Genomic DNA, 12999 nt, shown 5'->3' on the forward strand with positions numbered 1-12999 from the left:
CCCCCTTGTGACTATTCTGAATAATGCTGCCATGAACACCAGCTTATTATCTGAATATGTGAAAGCTACAGATTGTTGTCAAAACCAGCATTAATATTTTCATTTTGCTATTTCAGGTGGCAGAAGGCTTTACAATACACTAGCTCTTAGGATCTGTCAGCATTCATTCATTCATTCATCCATTTATTTTAAGTAGGCTTTATGCCCAACATGGGCTTGAACTCACGAGCCTGAGATCAAGAGTCACATGCTCAGGGTGCCTGGGTGGCTCAGTTGGTTAAGCATCCACCTTCAGCTCAGGTCATGATCTCATGGTTTGTGGGTTCAAGCCCCACGTCGGGGTCTGTGCTGACAGACAGCTCAGAGCCTGGAGCCTGCTTCAGATTCTGTCTCCCTCTGTCTCTGCCTCTCTCTCTCTCTCTCTCTCTCTCTCTCTCTCTCTGCTTCTCTCTCTCTCTCTCAAAAATAAATAAACATTAAAAAAAATTTTTTTAAGTCACATGCTCAACTGAGCCAACCAGACACCCCAGGATTTATCAGCATTTATAAGATTCAAATTTTAAATACTTGCAGTTCCTAAATCGAACTGAAAATGAACTCAGATACCTTTAACACATAAGATTATACATTATCTAGGATGTTATGTGCATTCTACCACCCTTTCCCAAGCATAAGGCAACATAAATTTACTGCCCCTAGATCATGGAGCCTTAAATATAAAGTAACCATTGAAAGAGGGCTCTGTTCAAGTTAACAGTTTCACTGCCTTATTAGCAAGTTTTTACAATTTTCAAAGGGGAAGAAATAATTGATTTCTTATCTGATGACTTCATTTCTGTTGTTATAAAAGTATTCTTCATATGGGTAGCAAAGTACATAGCAGAATTAGGCAGACATATTTCTTTCCATTTGTTTATTTGTTGTTTATTAAATTTATTTTAGAGGGGGAGAGAGTACACAAGCGGGGGAGAAGGGCAAAGAGAGAGAGAGCATCCTAAGCAGGCTCCATGGTCAGCACAGAACAGATGTGGGGCTTGATCCCAGGACCCTGGGATCATGACCTGAACCAAAATTAAGAGCCAATGCCCAACTAATTGGCTGAACCACCCAGGCACCCCTCTTCCCTTTTAAAGAAATAGTTTTGTTAATTTCTTTAAAAAAAACATTAAGTGTAAGTTTGAATCTGACAAAGATATCACAAAAGCGAATCCCATCATTACCAAAGCATCCTAAAGATAGAAGAAGGTGTTTCAGATCTCATACAGAGGTCAGCTTTAACATTAGCGAGAAACCCGTGGGCAACTTTCTTTCAACAAAATACTGATTCTTAAATATCTGCATTAATGGAACGGTACAGGAGTTGAAACATCTAAAATCGCCAAATCCACACATGACTTCTCTCTGGCGTTGGAATGTGCTTTGGTCTGACCTAAGGGCATGGGTAGGCTGTTGTGGAAATTCCCATGAAGACATGACTTCAAAGGACCCACCAGCCTGCCCGGCATCCCTACGCCTGCCAGTACCCTTAACTCTAGCTCAGAGTGTTAACTGAGGCAACACTTCCCTACCAGGCAAAGTGCCAGCTGGGACGGCAGCCTCCTCGCTCTGACCTTCCCTGTCGGGTGAAAAGTTTCAGCTCGGCTGAGTGAGGTGACAATGTCAAGTATGAATAAGAGAATTAATGGTACAGAAAGCTTACTAATCTCAAAGAAAGGTTTTAAAAGCAAGAGCCTTCCATGACTAATCAAGCACTGATCGCAGAAGAAATTTCAGCCTCGACAAAAGGAATGATAGTCAAACTACTGTGAAGGTATTCCCTTTGGTACGCACAAAATACTTTTCAAAATAAAATTTTTCTCAAAATGTCCTATAAATGTCTACCTTTTTACTGTATGTTTTAGTAGCATAAGACTTCAAAGAATATTAAACAGTCATTACTTCCATCTGGTCAATGGATTAGAAAGGACGTCATGATCCTATATCTGATTACCATCTATCGCATTCCTAGAGAAAGCAATATACACAAGCCGTGTGAAACAGCCATGCTGTCGTGAGGACCAAAGCAGATGCCATCTGTAAGTCAGAACTGACAGGAAAAAAACACTTCATTTTCAAAGAACAAAAGGCTTTTCCCTTGTGAAATTAGATTCAGTGGCTAATCTCTCAAAAATGTGCAAGAGGGGCACCTGGGTGGCTCAGTTGGTTAAGCGTCCGACTTCAGTTCAGGTCATGATCTCACGGTTCGTGGTTTCCAGTCCCGCATCTGGCTCTGTGCTGACAGCTCAGAGCCTGGAGCCTGCTTCAGATTCTGTGTCTCCCTCTTCCTCTGTCCCTCCCCCACTTGCACTCCATCTCTCTCTCTCTCTCTCTCTCTCTCTCTCTCTCTCTCTCTCTCTCTCTCTCTCAAAAAGAAATAAACATTAAAAAAAAATTTTAAGAAAGAAAGAAAATGTGCAAACATACAACTATGTGAAATATTTTACTCAATATATTTAACTTGTGTATACTTTTTGGTGTGAAACACATGAGCATAGTCTCCATCAGCAATGTTCAAAACCAGATTAGAAAAATTGCTTCTTGGCCTTTCGGCTGAGATCAAGTATTAAAATGAGATTAGAAAAAAAAATCAGGTCTTGAAATAGAAGACAGGCAGCAAAGAAATGTCACTTTAACCCTGGCATCAAACTAAACTCCTTCTTTTCCAGCTCTCCCATACCACACCCAGCATTCAATTTCTTTTCAATATTTCGTAGAGTTAGACCTTTTACTCACACGAAGAGCAGAAGTGTTTACAATAATGACCGCAAATTATTCCATTCTCATACATTGGCTATTTCCCTTGATGGGGATAAAGTGGGGATTCAGTATTTTATCAAAACATGGGATTAGGAAAACACCGGGGGTAGCAGTCTGAAAGTTCAAAGATTATATTTTCCAAACTCTGGGAAGTTTAACTTTAAACAGGAAATACAATTGTTAGAGAACTTGTCTTGAAATGTCACTTGATTTTCAACAACAATTATTTTACGCGTTGCAAAAAATACGTCATCCTCTAATGATATCTTTACATCTAAATCCCAATCTAAAATGTATTTGGACGACAACAACAAAAATCCCCTTTAATAAATTCCAAAATCGTATTTAACCCTTACTGCTCTGCAGCATTAATGCAAATCCCAACCTGAGAACTAAGAACGTGACAAAAAATGCCCACGTCTGTATCAGTTTGGAACGGGACACGCTTAGGTTTCTGTCCGTTAGCCCCAGGCATAGTTCATCACAGGAATGTGAGCAGCCCATACTCTGAAATCAACAGTACTGCCCCCTACCATCTGAAACCCTAACTCTAAAATCTCTGCTCTAGTTATTTTATAAATAGCAAATGTGCCTAATGAAACCGAGAAAGCATTCCAACAAATCTCTGAGGCTAAAGAATGAATGAATGATTGTTTATGGTCACAGCCGATTACGAAGCAAGAGAAACGATCACAGTTTGAAGAGAAAATGTCTTGAACACGTGTAAGTCCTCAGCAATCTACTTCAGGGAGATGAGCAGGTTTTTTCTAGACACGTGGAATTTGATGCTATTGCACAGTAAATAATTTTGAAGGGAAAACAATCAGTGTGAACCTAAGCCATCAACCTCAATCTTATTTTTTAAAACAAAAGCTAAAACAAACAAGTAAATATAAAGCTTAGTCTCCTTGACCTATTTCAACATGGTTGTTAACCTCGTGCCATTTCATCGCGGAAACTGTCTGTATACTTGAGGGTGGGGGGTTGTGGTAATCAACCAAAGAAGCAAGGATATTTATGTCTCTTTCTCTTCTTTCCTTCTCCTAAATCAGCCTCTTTGGATGGCTCCTGCTAAGGACAATATACGTCTCCTCACGACTGGAAGCAACTTTCAACCAACTTTGTTCTCCCAAGTCCTTTCCAACTTGTCTTTGTTTCCTGGGGTCTTTTCTTACTGCTTCTCTTTTACTCCCAAGTTCTTTTCGCCTCCAGCCTCATCACTTCATAGCCCCTTCACCGCAAAGACTCTCTTGGATCATTGGCCTTCATCTTCCTGTCCCCTGGGTTGCCCTGCAGAACGCTGGTCCACTTTGGTATGGCTTTCTTTTGGCAATGGTTCACACCCCATTTCCTATGGTCCAATATCCAAGGTCTTCTCTCTCTCTTTTTTTTAATGTTTATTTATTTTTGAGAGAGAGAGAGAGAGAGAGAGAGAGAGAGAGAGCCCAAGCAGGCTCTGTGCTGATACAGGGCTCAACCCCACGAACTGTGAGATCATGACCAGAGCCAAAATCAACAGTTAGACACTTAACTGGCTGAGCCACCCAGGTGCCCCCAAGATCCAAAGTCTTTTGAGTGGCTTTTCTCCCTTCAGGTAGGACGGGGCAGAGATCTAGGAGGGATGGAATTCAGGAGACCAGGGTTTTCATCTAACTGACTCCCTGACCTTGGGCTAACTTTCTTATGTCTCTTAGCCTCTGCTTCTTCACCTGTAAAATTAGAATAATAGTTGAAGCTGCCCCATAAAAGTGTTTTAAGGTTTAAATGAAACATGCAGTGTAAAGAAATGCTAGACACTCATTCCCACACTGTCCTCTCTCCCTGAGGATGCCTGTCTCCCTCTCTCCCACTGACCCTCTTCCAGAAATACTCCAACCACAGATACTCTGAAAGTCCCCTCGAACCAGCTCAGCCCTCCATCCTCTGAGCTCCTCGTGACCTTTAGCAGCTCTTGGAGAGAAAACCTGCCTGTAGCAGAAACCTCAAAGGTCTCCTGGAACCTCCACAGAACCCCAAGGCACATTCCATAGGCCTTTTGCGCCAATTTGTAAGTTGGTTTTATTTATTTATTTATTTATTTATTTATTTATTTATTTATTTATTTTAATGTTCATTTATTTTTGAGAGAGAGAAAGACAGAATCTGAAGGAGGCTCCAGGTTCCGAGCTGTCAGCACAGAGCCTGACATGGGGCTCGAACTCACAAGCTATGAGATCATGACCTGAGTCAAAGTCGGACACTTAACCAACTGAGCCACCCAGGCACCCCTGGTTTTACTTTTTTAAAACTGCTAGCCTACTCCTTCTTCTTTCTGGATTTAAAAAACCTCCTTCCCTCCTCCTGGTTCCATGATGGATCCACTTCTTCCCAAGAACTGAGTCTCCAGCTGAAGGTGACCCAGGGAGAGGAAAACATGGGGCTCAATCACCCCTCTAGGACCCAGCTCAGTTATGACTGTCAAATACTCTAAAGTTTTACCAGGCTCTGCTTTGGCCCTGAAATAGGATAGCAGGGCAGGGTGACAAAACCAGAGAGAGGACATAGGGCTGCAAAGAAAGGAAAACGAGAAAGTGTGTGTTGTTATAAATTATTTCCTTCTCTCCCCATACAATTTCCTGGGGCAATGGACTCCTAGTAATGCAATTATCTTAGGTATTTTGAAAAGCAACCTGATTTCAAAATAAGGAAGCCAGGGTTTTAGAAATCACACTCTGTGTCCTTCGCGGGTAGAGTTACAAGAGCCAGGACATGACGCCCTCTCGGGTGGAGAGATTTCAACACCGCCGGCTTCCCGGGAGATTGCCTCAGCCTTGTCCTTTTGTTTTGATTTTTAACTTATAGTTAACTACTAGAAGACAAAAAAAAAAAAAAAAAAAAATGCTGAATTTAATCCCTTGGCGGGCAATGTTTACCATTAGACTTCAAATACATATGGCTGATTGAAACGAGGGAAGAAAATCTTAAGACCTTTCCAGACATTCTTTGGAATTGTTTCCCACTCTCTCTAGAGCCCGGGCCTACGTGAGCACAGTGTGGCCGGCTCACAGCAAATCTCCGTCTTTCCTTCTCAAGGTAAGAAAAGCCTGCAGGGCTTGAGCAGGGAGCACTAGCAAAAGGAGAAAAGAAAAGCCTGAAGGACACTGGCCTCCACAAACCAAGGAGCACATATAAAATGTGCAGACTCAGCTGACTGAAGTCTGTGATTCGGCAGCTGCCACAGAAGTAAAGGAGCGAAGCAAAAGCTGGTCAAACCACTTCTCTCTGGATGAGGGATTGAAATGAAGCCTTGAGAAGGGACAGGAGGTTTGAGGCGATTAATGGCAGGCGCCCAATAAACACAAGCTTCCAGTTTAGGGGGAGAGAAAACCCGGCCAGCGCACGCACACCGCGTGATCTCTGTCCAGGGCCCTCGCACTTCTGCAGCAATTTTTAGAAGTTGTTTTCAAATCTCAAAGTCTCCGATGATTCTCCTAAACTCACACCAAGCAAACATTTCTCCCTCCCTCTGCGTTCTGCGATGCCCTCGTGCACGCTGACCCCAGCAGACAGAAACGCCACCTCTTGCGTTTTCAAGGAATCGATGACCAGCACGTGCTTGCTTTGAAAAGCGGGAACCCGGGGCGCCTGGGTGGTTTGGTCGGTTAAGCGTCCGACTTCGGCTCAGGTCATGATCTCACGGTCCGTGAGTTCGAGCCCCGCATCGGGCTTTGTGCTGACAGCTCAGAGCCTGGAGCCTGTTTCAGATTCTGTGTTTCCCTCTCTCTCTCTGACCCTCCCCCATTCATGCTCTGTCTCTCTCTGTCTCAAAAATAAATAAACGTTAAAAAAAAAATCAAAAAAAAAAAAAGAAAAGAAAAGCGGGAACCCAAGCCAAACACCCTCTTTATCGTGTTCAAAATGGGTGGTTGAAAATACCAACTCTGTGGCAAAAAATGGTTAAAGACCTCACAACTTCTCTATCACGCATTTCTTCATTTCAAGTATCCGATAGAAGTCAGCTTGCCCCCTTCCAAAAGGCCTTATCTAGAGCTGCATGGGAACATGGTGGTGTGGGAAGAACCCGCCTCCGCCCACGGGCACCCCAAATCTGCAGCCTCGTGGAACAGCTTCCTCTGAGGAAGCCCTCAAAGCCGCCTCACCTGCTCCTCAACGGCAAAGGATAAGGAGACCACACTGAGGTGGGTCGGAAGGGCCCAGATGCAGTCTCAACAAAAACCCCGCCCCGGCACAGAGATCCACGACAGGGAGGGATCTTATAATCACGGGCTTTCTCCTAGAGGAGCGAGGGGTTCATGCCCCATGCCAGGAACACCAACCCGTGGGACCTGCCGCAGAGAGATGTGCCCTGAAAGGTCTGGCTTAGAGAAACGATGAGGCTTATGTGCAAAGGGGCTTGTGGTCTCACTCCCATGGAGACCCGGGACCAAAGCAAGTGTGAAAAGCATCAAGACTCTATGTGAAGGAGGTTCATTTGCTAGTATTAAAGCGCCTGTCAGAGGGGCAAGGGGCAGTTGGGACCCTCTCCAGAGACGAGCACCATTTTTGCACTGGCTCTCTACCCTGGTAGTGCAGACGTCGCACTGTCCCACTGCCTGGCTAAGGCCAGCGGGGTGAGAGGTCACGGCGTCCTCCCCCTGCCTTGCTGAAGCCAGTAGGCACGCTCCAACCTCCACACTCCCCAGCTGCACCGCAAAGCCAGCAGGTGCGCACAGCCCACACAGAGGACACCCATTGGTCACCTGGCCCTGGCAGCCAGAGAGCTCGTGTTCCTGGGCACCACGGGACTGTAACAATCGTAAAGACGGTTCTTGGTGGGCTGCAAGCCCCAGGGCTGCACAGACAGTAGACTGAAGCATGTCCCCAGACTCCCTGTGAAAAAGATCCATTTACTTGTCCTGGAGCTTTAGCCTGAGGGACAGACTTCACGTTTGCCATAAAACTGGAGGTTATGAGCTGTTTCAGTGAACATATGCAGGGAGACACAATCCTTACACTCTCCCCTGACTTCACTACGGCTCTCTGGTACCTCCTAGGAAGGAGCTTATACACTTGTCTGGAGCCCTGAGTTTTGTAACCTCCACCCAAAGGGCACCTTCAGATCTCCTGGTCTAGAGGCCAGCTCAGTTTACGATTGTGGTCCCACAGGACTGGATATGTTTGCATACTTTAAAAGCTGCTGCCTACAGATCTGGCTTCCAATCAGCCCGAAACTAGGTTCTAACAGATCTTTCCTTTTGGAACGCTGACAGGTCTTAGCACACCAACAGAGCCCTATCGAGAATTTGGGGGGTGGGGGGCTCAGTCGGTTAAGCATCCAACTTTGGATCAGGTCATGGTCTCACAGCTCATGAGTTTGAGCTCTGCACTGGGCTCTGTGCTGACAGCTCAGAGCCTGGAGCCTGCTTTGGATTCTGTGTCTCCCTCTCTCTCTGTCCCTCCCTCACTCATGCTCTGTGTGTGTGTCTCTCTCTCCTTCAAAAATAAACATTAAAAAATTGAAAAAAGAGGAATAAATCAGGCTGCTTGGGCAATCACAAGGGTTGGGGAAGACAAGAAAGAGCTAGGGCAAGGTTGAACAACAAGGTTCATCACCCATACAAGTCCACTCCTTCAAGATGGGGAGAGGTCGCTGTTTGTCCTAATGTATAGAAACAGACAGAGAGAGTCAAGCCAAATGAAGACACAGAGAAGTACATTCCAAATGCAAGAAGAAGACGAAATCTCAGAAAAAGGCCTTAATTTAACAGAGATAAAGATAAATCTGTCTGATAAAGAAGTCAAAGTAACGGTCATAAAGATGCTGGGCAGACTCAGGAGAAGACCAGATGAATGTGGTGAGACCATCAACAAAGAGAGAAAAGATCAGCACATGCCAAACAGAAGTCACAGAGCTGAGGCATAACTAAGGGGGTTCACCAACAGACCAGACGAAGCAGAAGAACAGATCAACAATCTGGAAGACACAGCAGTGGAGCTCACCCAAACAGCAGCAAAGTGAAAAAAAAAAAAAAAAATGAAGACAACCTAAGAGCCCCATGGGACAACATCAAGTGGAATAATTAACACTCACACGACAGGGTCCAGAAGGAGAAGAGAGAGAAAGGAGCAGAAAATTATTTGAAGAAATAATGGCTGAAAAGTTCCCTAGCCTGGGAAGAAAAACAGCCAGCCAGGTCCAGGAATACCAGAGAGTTCCACGTAAGACGAATCCAAAGAGATTGCACCAAGCCCAGTATAATTAAATGTCAAAAGTTAAAGATAAAAAGAGAATCTTAAGAGCAACAAGAGAAAAACAACTTGCGACATACAAGGAACCCCCATAAGATGATCAGCAGATTTTTTCATTAGAATTTGCAGGCCAGGAGAGAGTGGGAAAGGAAGTACTGAAAGGAAAAAAACTTCCAACCAAGAATACTCTACCCGGCAAGGTTATCATGCAGAATTGAAGCAGAGATTAAGAGGATGGTAGTAAGATGTACTGTGCCAATCACCGTGCAATGCATACAAATATCTAGACATTATGTTGCACACCTGAAATCAATATAACGTTATATGTCAATTATACCTCAAAAAGATATTTTTAAAAATAACATGAGGCATATGAGTGGTTCAGTTGGTTGAGCATCCAACTTTTGATTTTGGCTCAGGTCATGATCCCAGGGTCATGGGATTGAGTCCGCTTAAGGCTCCACACTGAGCATCAAGCCTGCTCAAGATTCTCTTTCTCTGTCTCTTTCTCTCTCTCTCTCTCTCTCTCTCTCTTTCTCTCTCTCTCTCGGCACCTGGGTCGTTTGGTCAGTTAAGTGTCCAACTCTTGATTTTGGCTCAGGTCATGATCTCACAGTTCAAGGGGTCAAGCCCCATGTTGGGCTCTGAACTGATAGTGCAGAGCCTGCTTGGGATTCCCTCTCTCCCTCTCTCTGCCTCTCCCCCTGCTCGTGCACTCGCTCCCTCTCTCTCAAAATAAATAAATAAACATTTTTTTTAAAAAAAGTTCTCTGTCTCTGCCCCTCCCCTGCTCGCGTGTACACACACACACTCTCTCTCTTTTTTTTAAGTTTATTTATCTTAAGAGAGAGGGAGAAAGTGCAAGCTGGGGAGGGGCCGAAAGAGAGGGAGAGAGAAAATCCCAAGCAGGTTCTGCATTGTCAGCACAGAGCCCGATGCGGGGCTTGAACCCATAAACCACAAGATCATAACCTGAGCTGAAGTTAGACACTTAACCAACTGAGCCACCCAGGCACCCCTCCTCTTAAATACATAAATAAATAAATAAATAAATAAATAAATAAAGCTACACAGAATCACTCTAATATTCCCTAGGTTAAAATTCACTCCACTTTCTCTGAAAGAGATAAATTAAGCTCTGAGAAAACTTAGGCACCTAGTTACAAAATCCAAATGGATCTTAACTCCTGGGTTAGCCTATCCTCAGCCATTACAAACAAACGTTTGCAAATTTAAAAATATCTTTTTTATTTAATAAAATTTATTTTTAAATTACTAAAATTTCCAAGTCTAGAAAGGTAGCTTTGTATTAAGCACTCTATGAACCTTTGAGGAGGGACAGCTCTCTCTGTCGGGGGTGTGTCTGGGACCGTCTCCAGGGCTGAGTCCACGGGAGGAAGTGAACACCCGGGCAATCTCACCTGTCCTCAAAGCACACGGTGCACTTCCAGGCGTGGGTCCTCTGCAGGAAGACTCGGCACTCGGAGCACACGCGGTGGCTGCAGCCCTTGCACACGGCCCCCCGGTTCAGCAGAAGCCCGAGCTGGCACTGGCAGCGTGCGCAGGACTTCTCTTTGTATTCCGGGCTCACGCTCCTTGTTCCTTTCCACCTGAGATGCTGCAGGTGCGTCTTCAGTTTCCTGCGACCCAAAGAGTCAAACGATGAGACAGGACTGAATGGAAGGACAGGTGCGAGGCACACTCCTACGCGGCAAGAGCCCCAATGCTGCCGCTCACAGCACGAGAAGGCAGACGGCGCTTTGGCATCCGACACCCCCAGGCGACAACGTGGCCCTGAAAGCGAGGGGTCTCACTCAACCTTCCAAAAAGAGGCTCAGAGATTTTCTCAACTGTGAAACAGAGATGAGAAAAAGGTGATCTCCCAGGGATGCTGAGAAGACCAAATGGCAAAGCATAACAAATTCCTGGCACAGATGAGTTAGCTACTCACTTTGTTCTAGGCTCATCCCTCCACGCCCAAAGGGCGTCATAATGGTTAGCAAGAACAGTGGGAGAAGAAAACAAAACAAAACAAAGCAAAACAAAACAAAACACACACACACAGAGCATGGCATCAATTTTAATACAGAAGGCATGGAAAGAACTATAAAGATAGAACATACACACTTGCTATTGTCATAAGTTATTCAACACAATTATTCAACTGATGCTATGCTTTTGCTACTGTTCTTGTTTGTTTGTTTGTTTTTGTTTTTTTATGGGTGGTCAGTTCACCCCCAATACCTATTTCCCCTAGACAATAGCACAAGTGCAAAGGGACCTTACACTGGACCCCAGAGAGGTGTCATTAACCAGAATACTCTTTTATGAAATGTCTCTGCCACCTACTTTTAGAAGAGAGAAGCCAGTCCCAAAGAAATAGCTTACATTCAACTTGCAGGATTTGCCCTACAATCAGGGCAAATGTCCCTTTGTCCCTCTGGAACAAAGCTTCCTTTCCACGGTGTCCATGTTACTTTGTTGATATTCAAAATGACGTTTCTAAATCACTGAAAGACCTCCAATCATCAAAGACAATTCCATTTTGTTCAGTGTATTCTATTTTTTAGTGGAAGAAAGTATAAGTACATTTAGAGAGCTTTGGGATAACCGAGGAGTACAGAAAAAACATTGCACCTTTCAGTTAACCAGCAAATTTCTCTCATTTCTCAAGCATTTGGTTGCCCAAAGTTTTATTTTATATGTGCATTTTTCTTGGCAAACTCTGAAGGAGTTCTGTCATTAAAAACAAAACAAAATACAGGGCACCTGAGTGGCTCAGGTGGTTGAACATCTGACTCCTGATTTCAGCTTAGGTCATGATCTCACAGTTCATGAGACTGAGCCCCACATCGGGCTCTGAGCTAACAGCACAGAGCCTGCTTGGGATTTGCCCTGTCTGTCTGTCTCTCTCTCTCTCAAAATAAATAAACTTTAAAAAATGTTTAGTCCCCCCACTCGTCCTCTTTCTCTCTCAAAAATAAATAAACATTAAAAAAAATTTTAAAAGAGGAGCCTGGGTGATTCAGTCAGTTAAGCGTCGGACTTTGGCTCTGGTTATGATTTCACGGTTCGTGGGTTCAAACCCCGTGTTGGGCTCTGTGGCGTCAGCCCAGAGCCTGGAGCCTGCTCTTGATTCTGTGTCTCCCTCTTTATCTGCCCCTCTCCCACTCACACTCTGCCTCTCTCTCTCTCTCTCTCAAAAATAAGTAAACATTAAAAAAAAATTTTTTAATGTTAAAAACAGGGGACCCTGGGTGGCTCAGTCAGTTAAGTGTCCAACTTCAGCTCAGGTCATGATCTCATGGTTCGTGGGTTCGAGCCCCACGTCGGGCTCTGTGCTGACAGCTCGGAGCCTGGAGCCTGTTTCGGATTCTGTGTCTTCTCTCTCTCTCTGCCCCTCCCCTGTTCATGCTCTGTCTCTCTCTGTCTCAAAAATAAATAAAACATTAAAAAAAATAAAAATAAAATTAAAAAAAGAATAAATAAACATTAAAAAAAAAGTTTAAAAACAAAACAAAATAAAAAAGCCTATTCCATGTACTTATTTTCTAGACTTCATATCCTTTATAAACATTGATAAACAAGGCATCACCATTTCTAAAGGTGGATCTTGACCGCTATCGGTGGGCGGTTTTGATACGGTGCTTTAGTAAGCGTTAACTACTACCAAACAGCCGGTGCAGCTTCAAGACAGACAAGGAAAGAAACTGCCTATTGCAGATCAGTCAGGGAACTGGCTGAGCAGGTTCATATTTTACACTCCCCTCCCCTCAAAGCCAACTTGTTAGCAAAAGCACACAAAGAAAAAGACGGGGAAGGATCGCACCAGATCTGCCGCAGGATCGCACAACGAGGCGGCCCTTCCCTGGAGGTCTTTCCCTTGAGAGGTATAGTAGAGGCCTGAACATCTTCCTTTGAGTTATTCCCAGGAAGTAGCAAAGCGACAGGCAGCAGACAACACACTTATCACAG

At 44.3% G+C, this 12999-nt stretch overlaps 1 protein-coding gene across 5 annotated transcripts in view; it reads right to left on the reverse strand.

Moving 5' to 3' along the window:
- The window catches only part of SYTL3 (synaptotagmin like 3), an 81334-nt gene that overhangs the window by 67986 nt on the left and 349 nt on the right, over nucleotides 1-12999 (reverse strand). For all 5 annotated transcript variants that reach the window (XM_019412690.2, XM_019412689.2, XM_053904310.1 and 2 more), the window contains exon 2: nucleotides 10446-10664. In XM_019412690.2, coding sequence (XP_019268235.2) covers nucleotides 10446-10664 — 219 coding nt within the window. The remainder of the gene's footprint in view (nucleotides 1-10445; nucleotides 10665-12999) is intronic.

The sequence above is a fragment of the Panthera pardus genome, unplaced genomic scaffold (genome assembly GCF_024362965.1).
Source record: "Panthera pardus isolate Hobbes unplaced genomic scaffold, ASM2436296v1 HiC_scaffold_17, whole genome shotgun sequence".
NCBI lineage: Eukaryota > Metazoa > Chordata > Mammalia > Carnivora > Felidae > Panthera > Panthera pardus.